At 39.5% G+C, this 25,054-nt stretch overlaps 2 protein-coding genes across 2 annotated transcripts in view; one reads left to right on the forward strand and one right to left on the reverse strand.

The window, feature by feature from the left end:
• gemin5 (gem (nuclear organelle) associated protein 5) overlaps nucleotides 1-20,037 on the reverse strand; it is a 31,822-nt gene extending 11,785 nt beyond the window's left edge. Inside the window, exons 1-18 of the mRNA XM_062433274.1 lie at nucleotides 19,814-20,037; nucleotides 18,992-19,146; nucleotides 17,375-17,556; nucleotides 15,942-16,093; nucleotides 15,743-15,841; nucleotides 15,395-15,527; nucleotides 14,701-14,866; nucleotides 12,279-12,491; nucleotides 9,375-9,460; nucleotides 8,598-8,680; nucleotides 6,371-6,507; nucleotides 4,994-5,067; nucleotides 4,339-4,520; nucleotides 3,650-3,789; nucleotides 3,185-3,356; nucleotides 2,295-2,516; nucleotides 1,629-1,685; nucleotides 353-472 (exon numbers count right to left, since the gene is read on the reverse strand). Of these exons, the coding sequence (XP_062289258.1) occupies nucleotides 353-472; nucleotides 1,629-1,685; nucleotides 2,295-2,516; nucleotides 3,185-3,356; nucleotides 3,650-3,789; nucleotides 4,339-4,520; nucleotides 4,994-5,067; nucleotides 6,371-6,507; nucleotides 8,598-8,680; nucleotides 9,375-9,460; nucleotides 12,279-12,491; nucleotides 14,701-14,866; nucleotides 15,395-15,527; nucleotides 15,743-15,841; nucleotides 15,942-16,093; nucleotides 17,375-17,556; nucleotides 18,992-19,146; nucleotides 19,814-19,955 (2,515 nt within the window). The 5' untranslated portion in view covers nucleotides 19,956-20,037. The remainder of the gene's footprint in view (nucleotides 1-352; nucleotides 473-1,628; nucleotides 1,686-2,294; nucleotides 2,517-3,184; nucleotides 3,357-3,649; nucleotides 3,790-4,338; nucleotides 4,521-4,993; nucleotides 5,068-6,370; nucleotides 6,508-8,597; nucleotides 8,681-9,374; nucleotides 9,461-12,278; nucleotides 12,492-14,700; nucleotides 14,867-15,394; nucleotides 15,528-15,742; nucleotides 15,842-15,941; nucleotides 16,094-17,374; nucleotides 17,557-18,991; nucleotides 19,147-19,813) is intronic.
• Nucleotides 20,038-20,160: 123 nt separating this feature from the next.
• On the forward strand, nucleotides 20,161-24,613 carry mrpl22 (mitochondrial ribosomal protein L22). Its single transcript, XM_062433417.1, has 7 exons — nucleotides 20,161-20,219; nucleotides 20,308-20,350; nucleotides 21,269-21,404; nucleotides 21,509-21,574; nucleotides 22,777-22,854; nucleotides 22,945-23,014; nucleotides 24,309-24,613. The coding sequence occupies exons 1-7, from the start codon at nucleotides 20,192-20,194 to the stop codon at nucleotides 24,515-24,517; spliced, it is 630 nt and encodes a 209-aa protein (XP_062289401.1). The 5' UTR covers nucleotides 20,161-20,191; the 3' UTR covers nucleotides 24,518-24,613.
• The last annotated feature ends 441 nt before the right edge of the window (nucleotides 24,614-25,054 follow it).

Consider the following 25,054-nt stretch of genomic DNA (forward strand, 5'->3'; position numbering starts at 1 on the left):
CTTCCTTCCTTCCTTCCATCTTTCCTTCCTGTCTTCTCTTCCTTCCTTCCATCTTTCCTTCCTGTCTTCTCTTCCTTCCATCTTTCCTTCCTGTCCTTTCTTTCTTTCCTTCCTGGCTTCTCTTCCTTCCATCTTTCCATCCACCCTTACTTCCTTCCATCTTTCCTTCCTGTCTTCTCTTCCTTCCTTCCATCTTTCCTTCCTGTCTTCTCTTCCATCCATCTTTCCTTCCTTCCTTTCATCTTTCCTTCCTTCCTTCCATCTGTCCTTTCTTTCTTTCCTTCCTGGCTTTTAGCGACCTCCTTAAAATAAAACACAGTTAAACCTTCTGGACATTTTATTCTATTAGTACCTTCGCTGTGTTTGACGGAGGCCAGAGTGATGCAGTCCTGCAGCAGCTCATCTTTGGGGCGATGATCCATGGAAGTACTGACAGGCAGCATGGAGCGAGGCTTCTTCCTCTTCAGCAAGTCTGGACACACACACACACACACACACACACACACACACACACACACACACACACACACACACACACACACACACACACACACACACACACACACACACACACACACACACACACACACACACACACACACACACTTTATTTTAGTAACATTTTTTACGAAAAATAAATCATTAAAAACAGGAACTCAGGAAACTATCATAACTCTCAAGAATCTGCAAAGAGGAACCAGCAGAGGTAGGATAAGCATGTAAATAAATAAAATTAAATAAATAGCGAATGAAAGATTAATAAAAGATAAAAAATACGTAAAAAGGTAAAAGAGTAAAATAAAGTCAGAGTAAAACTGCAGATGTTAGGAAGTAAAAGAGTAAAAGTAAAGAAGTAAAACAGACATATAGAAGGTGAGTTATGAAGAAGAAAATAAAATAGAATAAACAGAAGAGTCCAAGTAGTAAAAACAGGCTTAAATAGAAAATAAAAGATAAATAAAATTCAATTGAAAGCTAAATTAAAAAGGTAGGGTTTAAGTTTGCGTTGCGGGAATAATGCATGAACAATATTTCCACCCTCCCAAAACATGACAAGGACATGAATTGGGAGGGAACACATAATTTCAGAGGGAGAAAATGATATATTACACTCAATTAACCCTCCTGTTGTCCTTGAGTCAAGGAAGGAAGGGAGGAAGAAGGAAGGAAAGGAGGGAGGAAGGGAGGAAGAAGGAAGGAAGGAAAGGAGGAAGGGAGGAAGGAAGGAAGAAGGAAGGAAAGGAGGGAGGAAAGAAGGAAGGGAGGAAGGAAAGGAGGGAGGAAGGAAGGAGGGGAGGACAGAGGAAAGAAAGAAGGTAATGGGGAGGAAAGAAGGAAGTGAGGAATGAAGGAAAGAAGGAGAGAGGGAGGAAGGACAGAAGGAAGGAAGAAAAGGGATGAGGAAGGAAAGAAGGAAGGAAGGAGGGAAGGAAAGAAGGAGGGAGGGAGGTAGGAAGGACACAAGGAAGGAAGAAAGGAAAGAGAGGAAGGTAAGAAAGACAGGAGTAGGGAGGGAGGAAGGAAGGAACAGTCAAAACAGACGGGGTCAATTTGACCCGGGAGGACGACACAAAGGTTAAGTAACTTTAATTGGGTCAAAGTTACTTTATCACATGAGAATTATTTACCTGCTTTGTCTTTGCTCTTTACTGCAGCGGCCGGTCGTCTGTACGGCTCGAGAGCAGCTGATGAGACATTTCAGAGTCAAGTTAACGTCACACTTTAAAAAGGTCACAATAATCTCATTCTTTATGAAATCGGTCATGTGTACGGTTGCAAAGGGGCAGGAAAGTTTCTGGTAAATTTCCAGCAATCTTCCATGGGAAGTTAAGCTGGGGAATTTGTGGAAATATATGGAAATTAACTGGACATTTTGGCTAATCAACTGTATACAAACCTATATTCCCATATATGTCTTAAATATTCTCATATATTCCCATGCATTCCCATATATTCCCATTATTTCCAATGCATTCTCATATATTCCCATTATTTCCCATATATTCTCATATATTCCCATTATTTCCCATATATTCCCATATATTGCCATTATTTCCCATGCATTCCCATATATTCCCATTATTTCCCATATATTCCCATGCATTCCCATATATTCCCATTATTTCCCATATATTCCCCATATATTCCCATTATTTCCCATATATTCCCATTAACTCACATACATTCCCATTAATTCCCATGCATTCCCATATATTCCCATTAATTCCTGTTCCCAACTTTGAACATTCCTGGAATTCCACCCCCCTAGGCGAGTGTGTTTAGTCCTCCGTTACCTGATGGAGGTATGGAGCTGTTAGTGGAGCTGACTTCATCTTTCTCGTCTTCATCAGACGGCTCCTGTCCTGTCTTCTCTCCTCCTCTAACAGACTCTCCGTTCATCTCTGGCGGAGGAGGCGTCGCTCCGGCGGCCCCCGATGCCCCCGATGACTTCTTGTTCTTCCTCTTCAGTTTGGGGTTGGCCTTCACCTTCTCCAACAAGTCCACCGTCTTTTTCCCTGAGAGGACGAGAGCAGAGAAACTGATGTTTAACTGGCTTTTATCAATCAAACTTTATTTATACAGCAGCTTTCATCCAGGTTAATGTAGGTCAAAGTTCAAAGAGACATAAAGAAAAGGAATAAAACACAAACAAAAAAATAAAAAGTACAAAAATTGAGACCAATGTACGCAAGAGAAAATCACAATGATTAAAAAATGTCAATAAAATAAGTAAAAATGAAATAAGTAAAATAAGAACGAATAAGAGAAAAGGTTTATTAAAAGCTATAGTAAAAAGAAACTAGGTTAAAATAGATTAAAAATAAAAAATAAAAGATCAAGTTTAATAAAAGTTGGATTAAAACTTGGTTAAAAAATAGATTAAAAGACAAAAGAAACAGACAAATATAATTGATAAGGAGATAATAATAAAATAGCTTAAAATAAAATAGAAAAATAAGAAGATGAACATTTTAAAACATCAAAACAAATACAATAAAATAGAAAAAAAAGATTATAAACAATTGAATTCTTAATCAAAAGCAATATGACTCATGCTGCATTTAGGCTCTTTAATGTGAAGCACTTTAAGCTGCATTTATTGTATTAAAGCTGCTCTACAAATTAAGTTATTATTATTATTATTATTATTAAATGCTGGAGGAGTTGGTGACATGATTCTCACCTTTAGGCGGTTTAGTGAACTCCTGCTTGGAGACTCTCCACTCCTGCAGGGTGAAGTCTTTTCCTCCGGTCCAGATCACATCGGGGTCGACGGGCGACCAGTCGACAGATAAAAGGTAACCGACGTGACCCCGATAGTTAGAGACAGCTTCCTCCTGCAGAACGTCCCACACCTGAACACAACAGATTAATGAGAGGAAACCTTCTGCTTTAAGGAAGAATGATAAACAAGGCAAGACAGATCTCACTAAATGTACCACAAAATCATATATTATAAAAACTGGTGTATAAGTCACATCGGTGTATAAGTCACAGTCTATTTTGGGAGGTGTCATGCTGGGATAAACACTCTCCTATTAAAGACTGGTTTATTTGAATGCACCAGTAACTATTCATTTATAAAACACATATGTTTATACTTGTTTGTTCATTGTGATTTCCCCACTATCTGCGGCCCTCTACTGACCTGCGCTGTGCCGTCGTACGAGACGGTGACCAGCCGGGCGTCGTGGTGCGGACTCCAAGCCATGCTGGTGATTTTATTTGTGTGACCACACAGCCGGCGGTACGGCTCCGTCAACACCGCAGGGCTCTCCGGAGGATTCTCTGTGTGAATAACAAAATGATGCCTTCAAATACCTGCTGAGCTCTTTAAAAAGGGTTACAGAACTAAGATGTGATGTTCCTCCCTAAATAACTGCTTATATATTAATAACGTAGCTTTTACTTCTACTGTAGTTTGTGACTTCTTACAGTTATTTTGGAGACTTTCAAACACAAACACACAAAATAAATGTTTGATGTGTAATAATCAAATCAAATCTCAAAACTTATCTACTCACTTTGATGCAGTTTTTATTCGACTTTAACGCTCTATAATTTTATGGTTATTCTTAATATTATATTCCATCTAATATTACATTTGTTTTATTTCTTTCCTCTTTCTTTTCTGTTCTTTTTTTAAATGTTATGTTCCTTTTATGAAAAACACTTTATTTATTAGGTTGTAAAGCACTTTGAGCTGCATTTATTGAATGAAAGGTGCTATATAAATAAAGTTATTATTATCATTATTATTATCATTATTATTCAGATTTGTGTGCTTTCCAGGTTAAATTCCTCAGACAGGGTTAGTGAGTGAACATCTCGTCCCACCTATGACTGAGCGGAGGTCGTGTACGTAGACGATGGCGTTGCTGGAGCCTGAAGCCAGGAGGAAGTGCAGCTCTGAGGCAGCGCTGTGGTCGTGATGCCAGCGGAGCGTGTTGATGATCTTGTGATGCTGCTGGATGCTGCACAGCAGCCTCAGACTGGGAGCCTCGTATACATCAATGCACCTGCAGCACAGAGCAGGAAGTCAGACATGTGCAAAAAAGAAAGAAAAATCAGTAAATGTATTTAAAATGAGGGGGAAAAAAGACAAGATAGAAGTGATAGAAAAAGTTTCTTAAATATTGGCTGTTTTGAAGAAAATGATATCTGCTCTTTTGAAACTAAATGACAAGAACATAGTAGTAGTAGTAGTATTAGTAGCAGACAGTAATGGTAGTAGTAGTAGCAGTAGTATTAGCAGTAGTATTAGTAGCAGTAGTACTAGCAGTACTAGTAGTAGCAGCAGTAGTAGTAGTAATAGTAGTAGAAGTAGTAGTAGTAGTAGTAGTAGTAGTAGTAGTAGTAGTAGTAGAAGTAGTAGTAGCTCATAATGTGACCTAGTTATCAGAGTACTGATCCATTACTCTGCAGCCTGCAGGCTGAACACTGTCAGCAGACTCTACAGGCTGAGACGGGTCAGGCCTGCCCGTTCACTCACCCGTCCTCGTTGCCGATGGCGACCACTTTCCCATCTGGCTTCCATCTGAGGTCGGTATGTGGAGACAGTTTGTGCTGTTGGGAAGCAGAGCTCACCTTCATAACGTATACAGATCACCTGCGTTTACATTCTGCTACTGACACAAAGCCGCAGGATCTGCACCGTTAAAACATGAACACGCTACTCCTCATGTTGAGTTCTCCTTGGTCTGCGCTCCACCTGGAGGTGCCTTTGTCAGGTGTGAGTGCAGCTGACAGACGCTCCCGGTTTGCTAAAGGCGATATGAACCGTGTGTGCAGGTATGTGAGAGGACAGTGAGAGCAGACAGAGGTCGAGGTCATCGTTGTGTCTCTTACAGGAGCTCAGTGATGTGTGTCAAAGAAGGTCAATTCTGCACTGAATTTTATCTTTAAAATGTAATTTAAAACTTAATTTTGATTCATTAACCTCCTGCATCCTCATATGGGGACATTACATTTTGGGTTTGCCGGACCTTATACTTAACTTTGGCCTGTTGCTCTCTTTTGTACACACTTTTTTTGTGCCACCTAGTGGTGCCACCTACCCATCTTGAAAATTTCAGGTGCATGCTGGGAAAAAATAAAAACAGGGATTCTACTTATATGGGCATCAGGAGGAGCATGAGGTGCCCTCCTGAACCTGTGAACCAATCAACCTGTCAATCACGACGTAGCCACGCCCTAATGCATACCCTGCTTTATCGTCACATATAAAATCAGGGAGGCCAAAATGTCCCAAATGAACATCATACTGCATTGAAGAAGGCTTTAAACTAGCGATTGAGACCATAAACACATTTTGAAAACGTTTACTGAGGTTAGAAATCAAGTGAGAAGTTGGTGAATTCTCCATTGACTTGTATAGAGACGGAAGTCCTTTTGACACCAAAACGGTCGCCCCCTGGTGGCCTTTTGATAGAATGCAGTTTTAAGTTACTTCCGTGTTGGCTTCATTTGAGAGGACCACAACTCCCCGCCTGGTTGAAACTTGTTTATTTATGCTTAATAATGTTTATAGTTTGACACAAATTTGGCTAATTTTAGCAACCACTAATCAAGAAGTACAGGTCATTGGGACTTCATTATCATTCGGTGAATACACTAGTAAATTAATTGTGTTATACAGTAAGATAAACCCATTGTCCCGATATAAGGACTTTAAAAATTAAGTAGGTTAAACTACTTCTAACTTATCTAAATGGAAATATAAGAGTATATCCTGTGTGTACATGCTCTCCCACCCAGCTGCTGCTCTCTAATAACATGCTGAGTGTAATAAACAGCGCTGTGTGGTTTCACTGAGTCGATCCTGGCACCGGCTCTTAAATTAACATCAGCTTCCTCCTCCTCCTCCCACCTTGATGTTGTTGGTGTCTTTGATCAGTGTGTCGATATCTGACGCCTCTCCGCTCAGGTTAGATGGATCGTGCTGCAGGATGACGCCTTCACCAGCGCAGCTATACAAGCTGTGGGACGACTTTCCTCCCGCTGCACCTGAACGTCTCACACACACACACACACACACACACACACACAAAATCACTGATGATGATACGCTAGAAGGAGCAGAACGATGTGGTTTATTAATTTATTGGACTTGCTGTTGAGACTGAAAATAAATCAGTTATATCCAATGTTGTCAGTGTTATTTATGAACATTGTTTGTATCTCACTGATCAGTATTGAGGATCAGAAGAATTTCATTATGTTGAATTTGAATTAAAGTGTTTTGGTGTCTTATTATAACCTAAATACAGTTTCAGAAGCATCCTGACTGAATACATTTTAATAGAAACTCCAAAACTTGTGTGCAGCCTTCATTTTTGTAAGAGGACTTCATAAAGATACAGCTATTTCTTATTCTTCTGTGTAATCATCATTCAAACCTATAACACCAGTAGTTGAATTACTAAAGCATAAAACTGTCTTAATTTTGCTCTCAGAGTGCACCAAAATGATGCATTTGGCAAGGAAAAGTGTGCAATTTAAATAAAAATGAATAAAATAACATTTCAATAATTATTGCTATGTTATATTTTCATGTCTGAGGTAAAATAGGACATGATATTGTGTGATAGGAGATGTTTTTTCTCCAAAAATACAAAATACACTTTCAATAAAATAACATTTAACCACCAAAAAGAGATGCAAAAATGACTAAAAACAACCTACAGTTAGTTTGAGTAACAGCTGCCATCTAGTTACCATGGTAACTATGAGATGGAGTGACTAAAGAGACTCAAAACTACCAATAAAATACATTTCAATCATTATTGCTATGTTATATTTTCATGTCTTAGGTAAAATAGGACATGATATTGTGTGATAGGAGATGTTTAGTGGTGTAAAAGCTAAAACATACACTTTCTCTGCTCTCTGACACATTAATCAAGGTTTAATCGTCGTCCTCCCGGGTCAAATTGACCCCGTCTGTTTTGACTGTTCCTTCTTCCCGCCCTTGCTTCCCTCCTTCCATTTGTCCTTCCTCCCTCCCTTCTTCTCTTTCTTTCCTCCCTCCATCCCCCTTTCTTTCTTCCTTCCTTCTGTCCTTCCTTCCCTCCTCCCTCCTTTCCTTCTTCCTCCCTCTTTCCCTTCCTTCTTCCTCCCCTTCCTTCCTTGACTTGAGGACAAGGGGGGAGGAAAGAAAGAGAGGAGGTTCTCTCTCTCTTTCCTCCCCCTTCCTTCTTTCCTTCCTTCTTTCCTCCCTCCCACCTTGCTTTCCTTCCCTCCCTCCTTCCTTCCCTCCTCCCTCCTTTCCTTCTTCCTCCCTTCTTTCCTTCCATTCTCCCTCCTTTCCTCCCTTTCCTTCCTTCCTCCCTCCTTTCCTTCCTTGACTCGAGGACAACAGGAGGTTTAATCACACATTTATTGATCAGTCAGATCGACTATTGATGCTTTCTAAACACATCTGTGGTTCAACATTTGGTATAGACACTTTTTATGAGGGTGCAGAATATGATCAGTATGTAAAGGGTTAAAATGAAAAAAGGATTGTATCTGAAATCATTTTATAGAACAAGTTAATGGTTTTAAATGTGTGGTTGAGCCTGCGTTAGTGCACAGTCAGCAGGTAAAGAGACAGCTGCTGCTCGTTCCCTCTGCACACCTATTACAGGTCGATCTCAGCCAATCAGATCGCAGCGCTCCACCACAGAGCTGAACCGGTGCTGCAGTGCTGCAGGTAAACAACTTCAAAAAAAAAAAAACAGCCTCCTTTTCTTCCCCCTTTGTTTAGGAGCCATCAGCAGATTGTTGGCGAGGCAACAATTACGTTTTTACGAGTGACTGATACGCTAATCAAAATGTCATCTGCAGACAGCTGCTAAAATTAACTTCCCGCGTCTTGATTTCCCACCGAGCGGCTGAAGTGGAAGGAGGTGAGCTGTTAAGTGTTTTCTCAGCTCGTTCAATTACAAGAAGTCGATTAGAAAAAAAAGGGCGTGCGGAGATGTTGGGACTTTGTTTGTTTGTTTTTTGGGAGGGGTGGTTTTTGCTGACTGGCCTGTTTCGGGAATCCCTCACCGCCGAGTGTTTTCTGCTTGGTCAGAGCAGCAGCAGTCGCTACCAGTTCATTAGGAACTTACCAAATGACATCGGTGGGACTGGAGGTCCCCAAGCCAGCGTGTACACGGTTTTTCTGTGATAGGAGCTCGATATCTGCGGAGGTCTGAGAGGAGGAGACGAAGCAGAGCAACAACCAGTCAGGAGGATGTGACAAGGACACAGCAGCGGGGGGGGGGGGGGGGGGGGGGGGGTAATGAAGTGAATGATAATAGCAACAACAATGGATCAACTCGATTTATATTAAATCTGGTTGTTTTAACCAAGATTATGATACAACATGATTTTTTTATAACTACATTTAAGTTCCATGTTATAGGTTAACATGCAGTTTTGTAAATGTCCAGTATATTCATGATAATTCCCATAAATTCCCATATATTCCTGTTAATTGACATATATTCCCATTAATTCCCATGTCCCTGTTAATTCCCATTTATTCCTGTATATTCCCATTAATTCCCATACATCCCCATTAATCCCCATATATTCCTGTTCATCCCCATATATTCCTGTTAATTCTCATATATTCCCATTAATTCCCATATATTCCTGTAAATTCCCGTATATTCCCAATAATTCCCATATATTCTCGTTAATTCCCATATATCCCTGTTAATTCCCATATAGCCACATTAATTCCCGTATATTCCCATTAATCCCCATATACTAAACGGTTTAACTTCACGACTTCCAACTAAAGTTTCCAAACTAAGGAACCGAGGTGAATATAAATGTAGAAATAATCAGATTAAACAAAGAAAGGAAGAAAAGAAAGGAAGAAAAGACAGGAAGCTTACTTATTTGAGAAGACTTCATAGATGCCGACTTTCCCATCATCTGTTCCAAAAGCCAGCGATCCTTCTCTTTTAGGATGCCACGCTAGCTGTGAAGGAAAGGAAAACGTCTCTTAATGCTCTTTATCTTACACGGAGTGCTTCTTTTTCTTTCTTTCTTTCTTTCTTTCTTTCTTTATTTCCTCCTACTTCTTGTTCTTTCTGTCTTTCTTTCTTTCCTCCTACTTCTTTGTCTTTCTTTCTTTCCCCCTTGTTCTCTTTCTTTCTTACTTCTTGTTCTTTCTTTCCTTCTACTTCTTGTTCTTTCTTTCCTTCTTTCTACTTCTTGTTCTCTTTCTTTCTTTCCTCCTACTTCTTGTTCTTTCTTTCTTTCTTTCTTTCTTTCCTTCTTCCTACTTCTTGTTCTTTCTTTCTTTCCTCCTACTTCTTGTTCTTTCTTTCTTTCTTTCTTTCTTTCTTTCCTTCTTCCTACTTCTTGTTCTTTCTTTCTTTCCTCCTACTTCTTGTACTTTCTTTCTTTCTTTCCTCCTACTTCTTGTTCTTTCTTTCTTTCCTTCTTTCTACTTCTTGTTCTTTCTCTCTTTCTTTCTTTCCTCCTACTTCTTGTTCTTTCTTTCTTTCTTTCCTCCTACTTCTTGTTCTTTCTTTCTTTCCTCCTACTTCTTGTTCTTTCTTTCTTTCTTTCTTTCTTTCTTTCTTTCTTATTCTTATCTTTGCCAGGTTTAATAATAATAATAAATAATAATAAGGGTTAGGGTTAAGTTTCTACCTGCTCTGAGTGAAACCAGGCCGAGATGTCGGACTATCGCTCCGCCGCTGCATCGACCTCACACATGATGGATGGTTTTAAGATTTCAATGAAGAATCGAGTTAAGTTTGAATTAATATCTCACAGCTTGAGTCGCTGAGAGCTTACACTAATGTTTCTTTTTGAATTTTATGCCTGGGAGCGGGTGATAAGAGTGTGTGTGTGTGTGTGTGTGTGTGTGTGTGTGTGTGTGTGTGTGTGTGTGTGTGTGTGTGTGTGTGGTCTTATCGGCAGTTCAGTGTAAGCATTTATTAAAAAGCAGACATTTAGATAGAAGAGAAATGTAATTGTTTTTGTCTTTTTCTCACAGCTCTGAGTTCTTCTTCCACATAATACATTAGAGAAAAACTCCCAAAGCACCAACATGATGACCATATGAAATATAACTACGATGTGTTTATATAATATCACACATCGTTAAGTCTAAAGCTGCAAGAAGTCGATTAATATAAAATTAATCAGCTGTTTTTATAACCAAAAAATCATAATTTGCTGTTTTCAGCTTCTCACATGTGATGATTTAATGCTTTTCTTTCTTGTCATACATAATAATGATATAATAATATATTTTATTTATATCATTATTATTATTACTGAATTCTTTTAGATGTTGGATCATTGCTCCTATAAAATAAAACATTTAAAAAGGCGTTATTTTCAATTAATGAGTGAATAATCTGCAGATTCATCAATAATAGAATAAAATCTTTGACATTTTATGAAGTTTTTAAAGTTTCTTTTTAATTTCATAGATGCATTTGTGGAGGATGAAATCACAACTGTGACTGTAGCTGCATTTTTATATCATACTGCATCATTTGTTGTTCATTAAACACAAGAAACACAAAACTTTATCACTAAAATCTCATAATTGAAAAGAAATGGAAAAGAAGTTAACCCTTTACATACTGCTCATATTGCATTTAACAGTATTCCCTCGTATCTCTGTACATACAAGAGCAGAGAGTTTATTCTTTAGTTTTTAACCTTTTTGTTGATGAAGAAAAAGTAATTAAATACACGGTCGCCCATAAAGTTGGAATAAAATATTTTGTACCTGTTCTCATGAAATGATTGTGACAGTGTGATTTATTCTTGATAGATAAAGTGTAAATATTCTCAAAATTGTATTGATCAATCTCATTGCACCTGGTCAAAGGTGATTACTGATGTGTATAAATAGAAAATAAAAAGAGGAATGTGTCTGAAAACCAGGCGGGGAGTTCCGGTCCTCTGAAATGATGCGAACGCGGAAGTAACTTAGAACTGCATTCTATCAAAAGGCCACCAGGGGGCGACCGTTTTGGTGTCAAAAGGACTTCCGTCTCTATACAAGTCAATGGAGAATTCACCAACTTCTCACTTGATTTCTAACCTCAGTAAACGTTTTCAAAATGTGTTTATGGTCTCAATCGCTAGTTTAAAGCCTTCTTCAATGCAGTATGATGTTCATTTGGGACATTTTGGCCTCCCTGATTTTATATGTGACGATAAAGCAGGGTATGCATTAGGGCGTGGCTACGTCGTGATTGACAGGTTGATTGGTTCACAGGTTCAGGAGGGCGCCTCATGCCCCTCCTGATGCCCATATAAGTAGAATCTGTGTTTTTTTTTTTACCCAGCATGCACCTGAAATTTTCAAGATGGCGCTGCTCAGATCCGATACTATTCGCTTCCGAGCAGCAGTCCAGAAAACCAATGGGTGACGTCACGGATGTTACGTCCATTTTATATACAGTCTATGCTGAAAACTAAATTATTCCAACTTTATGGGCGACCGTGTATGAATAAACAATATTTTGAATGGTGTTTTTTTGTATTTTTGGATAAATATGGGTCAAACACTGAACACAAATGTGTATCAGCTGCACAAAAAGTTGAAATATTAAAAAATGTTGTATATTCTGGGTCATATAAAGGAAAAGTGGCTAAAAGAAAAGTTTTTATGTTGTGTTTTCTTGTCTGAAATATAACTCTGGGTCAAATTAGACCCTGAACAGTATTTAAGGGTTAAACTAAACACAGCACTAAACTGCTGCATTGGTTAAAAATATAAATAAATAAAAGTTAAATACTGCAAAAGCCAACAAACGTCTTACCGCAGTGACTTTGGATTTGATGCCTTGCCAGAAGGTTCTGGTGTCGTACTGGTTCTGTGTGGTCAACGTGTTCCACACCCGGATCATGTTGTCACCGACGCCCAGCGCCAAACACCCGGCGCCCACGGGGGAGAAGGTCAGAGCGTAGACGAAACCGCCCAGAGTGGGAAGAGTCCAGCAGCAGTCCAGAGACGACAAGTCCCAACATTTCACCTGGAATATGAATTAAACCATTAACCCTCCGTTTGTCCTCCCGGGTCAAATTGACCCCATCTTTTTTGACTGTTTTTCTTTCCTTCCTTCCTTCTTTCCTTCCTTCCTTTCTTCCTTCCTTCCTCCCTCCTTACTCCTTTCTTTCCTTCCTTCCTTCCATCTTACTCTTTTCCTTCTTTCCTCCTTTCTTTCTTCCTTCTTTCCTTACCTCCTTCCTTCTTACTCCTTTCCTTCCTTCCTCCTTCCTCCTTTCTTTCTTCCTTCTTTCCTTACCTCCTTCCTTCTTACTCCTTTCCTCCCTTCCTTCCTTCCTCACTCCCTCCTTACTCCTTTCCTTCCTTCCTCACTCCTTTCTTCCTTCCTTACTCCTTTCTTTCCTTCCTTCCTTCCTACCTCCCTCCCTATTCCCTTCCTTCCTTCCTCCATCCTTCCTCCTTTCTTTCTGTCCTTCCTTCCTTCCTTCCTTCCTCCTGTCCTTCCTTGACCGGAGGACAACAGGAGGGTTAATCAGAAGTTATCAATAAAAGCCGAACCAGCTCTTTAACTACTATCAACTCATCAGCTCATAAATAACGGTGCAAGAAATGTATCTAATATTTATTTTTTAGGTGGAGCCCATTCAGGTTTTCTGATTTTATAGTTTAGAGATTTTGTTTTTATAGATATTTTATTGATATCTTATAGTTTTTATAGTTTTCAAAGAAAGAAGTTTTATAGAGATTTATGGAGTTTTTATAGGTTTTATAGAGTTTAAAGTTTTTGCAGATTTATGGAGTTTTTATAGAGATTTTATAGCTTTTAGTGATTTTCTCGTTTTATGTAATTTCTTATTAGTTTTTATGCTGTAATACTTAATACTCTTCTATTATATATATTTTTCTGCCTCTCCCTGCTCTCTATATTATATCTGTCATTATCTGATATTATCTGTGTACATTTTAACTTGTGCATAATAAACTAAACTAAACTAAAAGTATTGATGTAAAGCAGTTTATTCTTCACCAGATTTCACTAGTGATGCACCGATCCAATATTAATATCAGATATTGGTCCCGATATTGACTGAATAGCTAGATTGGGAATCGGATAACGGGGCAGATTCTATGTTTTCTACACATGCAAAGTCATGCAAAAATAAATGTTTACAAAGAAGTTTGATTACAGTTTATTTTGAATGTTGTTCAAAGTTGCTGCCTGTGTAAATAATGTTAATAATAAATAAGAGTTCAGTACATTTATGGGTGATAAATAAGTGTTGGCAATAAGATCAATTCAAAAATATGTTAAAATAGTTTTAAAAGCAGCATCAGGTTTGTTAAAATGTACATTTAGTATTTTTGTTGGTTTTATATCATTTGAAATGACATTTGCACCATTTTTTTTTTACCAAAAGTAAGACTGAATGCTCCTGAAAATGTCAAATGGTGTAACCACAAAAGAATGATAACTATTACATATTTTACCACCTACAGTGTATTTAAGTGGACTTATACTAATAATTACTACATCTAAAAACACCAAATGAAAAGTTTTGGGGTTTTTTTTTGCAGTATTTCTACATTTAAATTTTAATGCATTTTGTCACTACTGAGCAGGACATATCCTAAAAACATAAAAATGGATTATATATATAGTCCACATTTATTTAATCTCTATATAATCAGATTTTTACACCATTTGACACTGCATTGCATCACGTCATTGACCCTTATATATATCTATGTGTTAGTTTGTTATATTTTGTTTTACAACGTTAGGAAAATAATGTTTAAGTGAAGCCTCCTGCCTTCAGTCTCTTCCCCACACAGTGAGGTTTATAGTTTATTAATTCAACAATGATATCAGATCAGTATCGGATATCAGCCGATATGCAAAGCCCAGGTATCGGTATCATTATCGGGACTGAAAAAAGTTGGATCAGTGCATCTTTTTCCCCTCTTTTATGAAAAAGGTAAAAATCCATCCTGATGCACATAAGTATAGATTTGTTAAAAAACAGCAGAGCAAGCAGAGCTGAAGTTGCTGAATGTCAACGTGAGACCCGACTGCTGATTCAGTGTTTAAACTAAAAAAAAAGGTCACAAAGTCTCGTCCCTTAAGTAATATAATATATTCTGCTTTTAAACTAATAAATCATCAGCAAAGTAAACAGTGAACTTTTCAGGTACACGTTAAGGTGAAAGGAGGGAAGTGTGATGCTATGACGCACCTCTCGGTCCATAGAGGTGCTGATGAGCAGCTCTCTGCCGTCCTGCAGCTGAACTGAACTCATGTTGAAGACGATCCTGTTGTGGTTCTGACCCTCCGAAGACGAGCCGAACAGAGACCAGCGGTGCTTCCCCGTCTTAGTCAAGTCCCAAAGTACTAACTCACCACTGGATGGACACAGAGAGATACACACACACACACACACATAGAGACACACACACACACACACACACACACACACACACACACACACATACATAGAGAGACACACACACACACACACACACACATACATAGAGAGACACACACACACACACACACACACACACACACACACACACACACACACACAGACAGACAGACATATAGAAACACACATAGACAGACACACACACACAAACACAAAGAGACACAAACACACACACACACACACAGACACACAAACACAAAGATACACACACACATGCTCAGTAACTCATTGAAGCTTTTACAGATCACACTGCCTCTGTACAGTATCAATGCTTTTATCCCTGGATTACAGTAGAGGTACAAGAATTAAAACAATATAAGACCCAGAATATTATTAATTAAAGGGACAGTACGCACCTCTCTTCTTAATTAATTATAATTAATTATATCAAATCCAACCCTACTGACTACTGAGCTGTTACGTTTCATCAGGCTCTGTCTTATACCTGAAGCAGCTGGACACGAGCTGCGTCGGCCGTCCCTTAGGCCAGTGGACGTGGAGCCAGAGTCTCTCTTTGACCCCGGGGTCGACGGCAGAGCCTCTCTTCTTCAGATACGGCAGCTTCATGGTCATCACAGCTGCAGGAGGGTGGGGGAATACAGAGAGTTATGAGTTTGAGATCTTTTATTTTCTCTTTTCAAATTCCAAACTGGAAAATATGTGCATAACTAGGACTGGGCGATATGGACACAATCAAATATCACAATATTTTAGACTAAACACTTCAATATCGATATTACAACAATATTACATACATACATAAATGTTGTAGCTCACTGGCTGATTCTCTCACCTTTGCCCTTCGCTGTGCTCCAGACCCTCACCGTCTGGTCTTTGCTCCCAGAAGCCAGATAGCAGCCCCTCTCCTCTCCTGTTGCTATGCCATTGGTTACTAAGGGATGAAGAATAAAAACAAAAATCATCACCACATCACAGAGTTAACACACACACACACACATAATGTACTCTGAGTATATTTTTAAAGCTGCTACCTTCACTGTCCTCAGGTCTGCTGAAGAGAGCGACCTCATTGGCCAGCGGCGACCAAGCCAGCGAGTGTATTTCATCATCGTGTCCACGGAGACGGTGCAACACCTCGCCTTTCTTACTCACGTCAATCAGCACGATCATCCCATCTTTGTACCTTAAATAGTATAATAACAGTGTTGCATATTAGGATTATCTGTAGTAGTAGTACTAGTAGTAGTAGTAGTAGTATTAATGGTAGTAGTAGTAGTAGTATTATTATTAGTAGTAGTAGTAGTACTAGTAGTAGTACTAGTAGTAGCAGTAATACTAGTATTAGTACTAGTACTAGTAGTAGTAGCTTGATTTTATGTAGTTTTAATGGCTGATTCTGATTCTGTAGCTGAAACAATTGAATCATTTTGAGATTTTGTGTGTACGGTGCCGTGACTCTGCAGTGTGTACGGTGCCGTGACTCTGCAGTGTGTACGGTGCCGTGACTCTGCAGTGTGTACGGTGCTGTGACTCTGCAGTGTGTAGTGTGCCGTGACTCTGCAGTGTGTACGGTGCTGTGACTCTGCAGTGTGTAGTGTGCCGTGACTCTGCAGTGTGTACGGTGCCGTGACTCTGCAGTGTGTACGGTGCTGTGACTCTGCAGTGTGTAGTGTGCCGTGACTCTGCAGCGTGTACGGTGCCGTGACTCTGCAGTGCGTACGGTGCCGTGACTCTGCAGCGTGTACGGTGCTGTGACTCTGCAGCGTGTACGGTGCCGTGACTCTGCAGTGTGTACGGTGCCGTGACTCTGCAGTGTGTACGGTGCCGTGACTCTGCAGTGTGTACGGTGCCGTGACTCTGCAGTGTGTACGGTGCCGTGACTCTGCAGTGTGTACGGTGCCGTGACTCTGCAGTGTGTACGGTGCTGTGACTCTGCAGTGTGTAGTGTGCCGTGACTCTGCAGCGTGTACGGTGCCGTGACTCTGCAGCGTGTACGGTGCCGTGACTCTGCAGCGTGTACGGTGCCGTGACTCTGCAGCGTGTACGGTGCCGTGACTCTGCAGCGTGTACGGTGCCGTGACTCTGCAGCGTGTACGGTGCCGTGACTCTGCAGCGTGTACGGTGCCGTGACTCTGCAGCGTGTACGGTGCCGTGTACTCTGCAGCGTGCACGGTGCCGTGTACTCTGCAGTGTGCACGGTGCCGTGACTCTGCAGTGTGTACGGTGCCGTGTACGGTGCCGTGACTCTGCAGTGTGTACGGTGCCGTGACTCTGCAGTGTGTAGTGTGCCGTGACTCTGCAGTGCGTACGGTGCCGTGACTCTGCAGTGTGTACGGTGCCGTGACTCTGCAGTGCGTACGGTGCCGTGACTCTGCAGCGTGTACGGTGCCGTGACTCTGCAGTGCGTACGGTGCCGTGACTCTGCAGTGTGTACGGTGCCGTGACTCTGCAGGCTTCTTCTTACCCCACAGCCACGCAGCTCCAGGTGTGAGGGGAGCAGGTGAGGCAGAAGATGGTCCTGGGCTCTGGGAAGAAGCTGCTGGTGTCTCCCGTGTTGTACCAGTGACAAACCACCACGCCCTTCTCATCTCCAGACACCACCAGGTTCTTATCCAGCGGGGACCAGTGCACGGCCGAGACCGGGCTCTGAGAGAGAGAGAGAGGAGACAACAGCTGGAAGTGAGTGTGTGAGCATTTTTAAAACTACACATTTAATATAAGTATCTCAGACTAAAATCACAGTTATAAGTATTAGCTGCTATTAATAAGATAACTTTAAAAAGACAGAAGAAGCAATAAAGCACCAGTTGTATCACAAGGTTGATGCACAGTGTCTTAATTTTCATTTCTCTTCATTACAAATTGAAAACTACACCGAGTCAAGGTCTGAATCTGTCTGTTAAAATGTAAGTTTCATCGTCCTGTCTGTGACTACTGGGGGTTTTTTTCTTTTGGAGTAAAGTCACGTTAAAATTGCCCTTAAAGGCAGAATTTTGCAGTAAATAATGGAAAGTAAATAAGGTTTAACTTTCTCTCTCTTGACCACATCGGTGTGTATCACACAGTGTGATCTAGACGGACATCTTTATTTTTAATCGGCCTAGAAGCTTTTAAGCCGAGCCAAAGAGGTCAATGTCAATTTCCTCAGGAAAAAAAGAGAGAAAAGCATTTTGAATTTTTTTTTTATTTCAAAGGTTAATTTCCAGGAGGCCTGAATGAGGAGTTTTCAATCACTGAGTTTTTTTAAGAGATTTTATAGTTTATAGATTTTGTTTTATAGATTTTATAGTTTTCATGGAGTTTTTATAGTTTTTATAGAGATTTTATAGTTTTTACAGATTTATAGTTTTTATAGAGATTTTATAGCTTTTAGTGATTTTCTTAAGTTTTTTTTAAATATCTCGTTTTATGTCATTTCTTAATAGTTTTTATGCTGTTTTACTTTATAATGTTCTATTATATTTTTTTACTCTTTTACTCCCAAATTTAGCATATTCTTTATGTGTATGAGAGTATTTTTTATGCATATATGTATGTGTGTATGTATGTATCTATATATGTGAATATGCATATGTATATTTATGCATACATCATGTTAGCCAATACGTCATATCAAATAGACACAGTTTAGATTTTCGGGTTGTATTTTTCTGGTTCATGGACCAAATATGGTGTCAGTAATGTAATTTATTGAATCCTCTCCTCACCTCCTTACCTGTCTGGGATAATAATAATTGGCTTGAAGTCACATGACCAAATACCCAAACCTACCTTGGTGGATTACCCATTAGCTGATACACACCTGGATGCATATTACTGGTTGTTTTCATTAACTATCCTATTAAAATACTGCTTGTAAAGTGTTTTAAGATGAGTCTGATGAAGGCTGCATGTGTTGGTCTATTAATAAAGTTGTTCTGTTTACTACAAGTGTTGCTTTGACCATCTTCAGACCTTTTTTTCCTTCTTCATGCACCTTGGAACAGACATTTACTGGCATCATAACATCAAGATAAAATGCTTTAGCATCCGAGCTGGAGAGAGCTGCTGCATCATCATCTCCACCTACAGGAGGACTCACCTGATGAGCTGTGTGCTCTCTAATGAGAGTCTTGCTGTCCGAGTCCCAGAAGCGAACGTTGCCATCGTTGGAGGAGCTGACACAGAGGTGGTTCTGGCCGGCGTGCTGACAGAACGAAAAGCCCGACACTAAACCTTTATGGCCGACGAGCTCACCTGGAGATAGAGGAATGAAAACACACAAAGGGTTCGACGTCAGTGTCTTTACAGAGATGGAGAAGATGCAGCCGAACTGAGAGAGAAGACATCAAATATCTCACAAAACTACAGACTTTATTAGGGCTGGGACTAAATTAAAGGGACGTTACAAATAGTTTGGAAGTACAGTATTGAACTTACACACACTTTAAATATGGTTGTACTGGTAACAGTGCTGGTTGTACTGGGAGCAGTGTAAGTTGTACTGGGAGCAGTGCTGGTTGTACTGGGAGCAGTGTAAGTTGTACTGGGAGCAGTGCTGGTTGTAGTGGGAGTAGTGCTGGTTGAAGTAGGAGCAGTGCTGGTTGTACTGGGAGCAGTGCTGGTTTTACTGTGAGCAGAGCTGGTTGTGGTGGGAGCAGTACTGGTTGAAGTAGGAGCAGTGCTGGTTGTACTGGGAGCAGTGCTGGTTGTACTGGGAGCAGTGCTGGTTGTACTGGGAGCAGTGCTTTTTTTACTAGGAGCACTGCTGGTTGTACTGGGAGCAGAGCTGGTTTTAGTAGTAGTTTGTGTGTCTCTCTCTATCTCTCTCTTTCTGTGTGTGTGTGTGTGTGTGTGTGTGTGTGTGTGTGTGTGTGTGTGTGTGTGTGTGTGTGTGTGTGTGTGTGTGTGTTATCAGACTCACCTGACACTCTGCATGAGGACGCACACACCTCCACCAAGTAGATGATGTTTTTGGCTCCGACACCCAGCACCCCTGTGCTGCTGACGTCACTGCAGCGCGAGCAGTACCAATTAGGGGAGGCGGGTAGCGACCGCTCGTGCATGTCTGCTCGGACACTTTAAACCTTATTTAAACTATTAGAAATTACCAAAAACTAAACTTCTCACATGGCAACCAACACTATCCGGTGGTGCAGCAACGACAGCCGTACGTTCAGCGTGGTGTCGTAAATCCACACCGGCGCCTACTACGGAATCCTTGCTGGGTCAAACTTCAAACACAGACGTTCTTTAATGTGAGCACGTAAAGAAAAAGCGAAGGTCGTAAAAAAACTGCAACATGGCAGCCACCGCTACGACAGGTCGAGGTAAGAGAAATTAAGCTTAATCTTCTACCATTTAGCCATTATATCATTGTTATTATTAATTGTAATTATGTATCGTAACTGTGTGCAGGTATGGCTGTTGTTAGGAGTATAACCAGGCTGCTACACTCAAGGTAAGTATCAATAACATTTAGCATCGGAGCTAACATGCTATCACTGTCACTGCTGCAGAAGGACAAATTAAACTCATATCAGCTGCTTCTCATCTACAGTATAAAGTTATTAATGCTTTAATATGATCAGCTTAAAACGTGCATAATCAGGATTAGTAGGTGTGAAGTAGCTGAAGGTGGAAATTAAATTAGAAACAGCTCGTTGAGGTTAGTTTGAAGGCTGATAAATGCTTAAATAACTGACTTTGCTGTACTGTTCAGGGGTCAAATTTGATCAATTTTGTACATTTATGAGCTGTAAAAACACATTATACAGATTTATTTTAATTGGATTTTTTCTAATGTGACCCACAGTTTACAAAAATGTAAATAAAATGCATCTAATTTTCCTTTTTGTGCAGCTGATGCACATTTTTACATATGCATCATGAATGTTTTCTGGTTTCTTCAGTCCTCTGTGACAATACACCGAATATCTTTGGATTGTCGACTCTTCGTCCTGATGAAAACAAGAAACTTTAGGTTGATTTTGGGTTGTTTACGGCTAATTATTATAATGATAAATCGGGAAAAACTTTAAGAAATCATCAGTCATGTTCAAGGACTCCACATAATAATCAGAATAAGCCATTTTCATCCTAAAACACAGCTGGGCTTCTCTCACATGGGGAAGTTTGTGACCTTTAGATTATTATTTTAACTAGACGTTGGTGGATATTTGGATTGTTGGTTGGTAATAAGACTCAGTTCACAGTATCAGCAACATTACACATAATCAGACATCAGTGTAAAATGTCACAGGCAGATGAAACGTTACATACATGCAGATAAAGCACCACAGATGTTAGCATGTGTGAATATCTGAGCTGGTTTAAATGCATGTCTGATCTTTTTTCTTTTTCATCCTCCTCTCTCCAGGTTACCGGTTCTGGTTGGTGGCCCTCAGCAGCTCTCATGCTTCCACACCAGCACATCATTGGAGGCAAAGAACTGGGAGAGGAAGAACCTACAGGTGTTTCCTCCGCAGCTTCCAGACGAGCCCCGCAGACCAGCTGTACGTCTTTCTAAAATAATAATAAAGAAGCAGAGGGTGAAATTCTTCTGTTATTTCAGTGTGAATAATCTGAACCCTCTGGTGTTTTTTTTCTCTTTTCACAGGAAGTTTTCCACTCCAGGAGACAGATTAAATACAGCAAAGACAAGATGTGGTACCTCGCAAAAATGGTGAGATTTCTGTCATAAATAATCACATCCTTAAACACTTTGGTGCCAAAACATGAAGCAGTGAATCATCTTTTAAACATCCAGACTCTTTAAACAAGAAGTTAGATGTTTTATAATGAAACTATGTTGAGTTTCACAACACAGTTTTTAAAGCTTGAAGCTCAAATATATATTATAAGGGTCAATGATGTGATGTAACTCCTGCTCTATATTGACAAAATACTTTAAAATTTAAACGTGGAAATATAAATGAATAACTTGCACACGTTCTTTTTTTGTGGACCCAGCATCAAATTTCTGCTTTTAATCCATTTTGAGAGAATATATTAGAGGATTATGGCAAAAATGTCTAAGTGGTGTAACCATAAAAACTTTGTACCAAATAATTCAACTTGCTTAAAAACAGTAAATTGTCAATAAAACACCAAATCAACTAGTTTGGCATGATCTTACATTATAACTTTATATTAAATAAAGGTAATGGAATACAATTGTTCTAAATATTACATTTAATCTGGTAACCATGGAGATCAGGAAACATGTACATGTTTTAAATGAAGTCATTATTAGTATAAGTCCACTTAATCTTTGTGTCGTCCTTCTTTCCTCCCTTCCTTCCTTCCGTCTGTTCTTCCTCCCTCCTTCCTTCCTTCCTTCCATCTGTCCTTCCTCCCTCCTCCCTCCCTCCTTTTCTTCCTTCCTTCCCTTCCTCCTTCTTCCTTCCTTCCTTCCTTCCTTCCTTCCTTCCATCTTTCCTTCCTTCCTTCCTTCCTTACTTCCATCCTTCCTCCCTTCGTTCGTTCCTTTCCTCCCTTCCTTCCTTCCTCCCTCCTTTTCTTCCTTTCTTTCCTACCTTCCCTCCTTCCTTCCATCTTTCCATCTTTCCTTCTTTCCTTCCTTCCTTCCTTGACTCGAGGACAACAGGAGGGTTAAATACACTGTAGGTGGATAAAATATGTAATATGTATCATTCTTTTGTGGTTACACCATTTGACATTTTCAGGAGCATTCAGTCTTACTTTTGGTAAAAAATGGTGCAAATGTGATTTCAAATGATATAAAACCAACAAAAATACTAAATGTACATTTTAACAAACCTGATGCTGCTTTTAAATATATTTTTTTAAACATATTTTTGAATTGCTCATCTTGCCAAACCTTCACTTGGTCGCATCGTCTTAAGTGTTTTCTCTCCTCCACAGATCCAGGGGATGAGCATCGACCAGGCCGTCGCTCAGCTGGAGTTCAACGACAAGAAAGGAGCTAAGATCATGAAAGAGGTCCGTAGTCACAATCATGGTTTCATTAATTGAGTTGTCATTTATTCTTGTATTATTGTTGACGTCGTCCCTCATTTCTCGTCTGTTCAGGTTCTTCTGGAAGCTCAGGAGAAGGCGGTGAAGAATCACAACGTAGAGTATAAATCTAACCTGTATGTAGGTAAGTGTCTGCAGGGCTTCTCTCCTTCTTCACCTTCTGCAGCTGTGTGTGTGTGTGTGTGTGTGTGTGTGTGTGTGTGTGTGTGTGTGTGTGTGTGTGTGTGTGTGTGTGTGTGTGTGTGTGTGTGTGTGTGTGTGTGTGTGTGTGTGTGCGTCACAATAACTGCTTCTATTGGACGATATATATTGTCTCAGAAATAATCACGATAAACGATATTATTGTTATTTGAAGATCATTTTATATAAATGCAAATTTTTTTAGCAATGATCCCTCAAATGTGGGATAAATGTGTCAGTGCACTGAAACAGTAAACTTCACTGGGAATTTAATAATTATAGTTATCTACGAATAAAATAAAACAGAACCAAAAAAAATGCATATATTAAACTTTAATTAAGAAAGAAAAAAATCGGCACATGTAGGACAACATATTTGCCAATACCGATATATCTGTGATCGGTTGATATCCCGACTATGTAATCACATTCATATTTATTTATTTATTTATTTATCTTTGTAAAAAATTATACTTACTTCCACATCAATGTTAGCTGATTTATATTGTTTAATGTACTGTTAATGTTCGGTCTTGTAAGGCATCCTTGAGTGCTTTGAAAGGATCCTTTTTTAAATAAAATGCATTATTATTAATATTATTATTAATATCAGCCGGGCTTTAATATGAATAGCCTCTTAGATTCTGCTCTATAAATGTTGTTTTTAATGTCTTTAGTTAAAGCGAGTTGTAATATCTCAACATTAAATAGTTACTGAGGAGGTTTTGACACATTCTGCAAGTTAATACGTCAAATGGACAATAATATAAGACTTAGAAATATATAAGCAACATTATTTTAGGCTTTGAAACTTTCTTCAAAGGCTTAAAACTCGCAAATGAATAATTTTTTGCCCTTCCAAACATATTCACAGAAATGTCATATTACTCATCACGCTGTCAGCCGTTGTGCCAAAAGACAGAAAATAAAACCTTTTCTAAGTGAGAAAATGACCTTCAGTAGGAGGAGGAAGCTGCTCAATAAATATTTAGTTAAAAAAAGCAGCAGATTTCTCTGGTGTTAAGACTCCGAGTCGTTTATACAAAGCTGCGGACGTCATTACAGATAAGCTTTAACTCTGCACCATTCTTGTTATTTTGACCTGTTTTCATTCAAAGGCACCTCTATGATTAAACCAGTAATTCTGTACCTTATCTTCCTCTCTGTTTATCTCATCCCCCTCTTTCTAATCGAACACCCTCCCCCCTCCCGTCTCCTCCCCCCCTCGCCTCCTGCAGCCGAGTCCTACTCCGGCAAAGGGAAGTACCTGAAGCGGATCCGTTACCATGGCAGAGGGATGTTTGGCATCATGGAGAAAGTTTACTGTAACTACTTTGTTAAACTGGTGGAGGGATCGCCTCCTAAGACGGAGGAGAAGACGAGCTTCGACCAGGCTAAAGAGTACGTGGAGAGGCTGAAGAACCGAACCATCATCCACAGTCTATAGATCAGACATCCAGCAACTTATCATAACTATTGTTTCTCTCTGTGTGAATGTTTCATTTGATATTTGTAAATAAATTAACGAGTGATTTAATTCTAACATTGCTCACTTTTCTTTGTCCTTTAGTTAAATAATATTGACTCTGTCCAGTTAGATAGATAGATAGATAGATAGATAGATAGATAGATAGATAGATAGATAGATACTTTGGGAAATTTGTCTTGGACTCTACGTGCTGAGACAGCTGCCGCCATAGTTAAAAAGAACAAAGAAAGTAAAAGTAAAGTTGAACATTTGCACAACAATAAATGATACAATACTACCTGTTGCCTCAATAAATACATAAATATAATAAGTACACATATGCAGTATTAAATCAATAGGGATTATATAAATTTACTGATGATGTTTAACAAAAAAACAAGCATATATTTATTTATAAAGATAGCTTCTTATCAAAACTGTCATTTTGTGTCCTGTTGACATTCTTTGATGGCTAACGTAGACAGTAGAGCTGGGTATCTTTTTATACAATTTATA

The sequence above is a fragment of the Scomber scombrus genome, chromosome 14 (assembly GCF_963691925.1).
Source record: "Scomber scombrus chromosome 14, fScoSco1.1, whole genome shotgun sequence".
Taxonomy (NCBI): Eukaryota; Metazoa; Chordata; class Actinopteri; order Scombriformes; family Scombridae; genus Scomber; species Scomber scombrus.

What these genes read in the sequence shown, in the direction of transcription:
- mrpl22 (XM_062433417.1), top strand. Translation starts at nt 20,192, where the DNA reads ATGGCAGCCACCGCTACGACAGGTCGAG. An exon ending in ACGAGCCCCGCAGACCAGCT is followed by an intron (nt 21,405 to 21,508) that starts GTACGTCTTTCT and finishes CTCTTTTCACAG; the next exon opens with GAAGTTTTCCACTCCAGGAG. An exon ending in TAAATCTAACCTGTATGTAG is followed by an intron (nt 23,015 to 24,308) that starts GTAAGTGTCTGC and finishes CGCCTCCTGCAG; the next exon opens with CCGAGTCCTACTCCGGCAAA.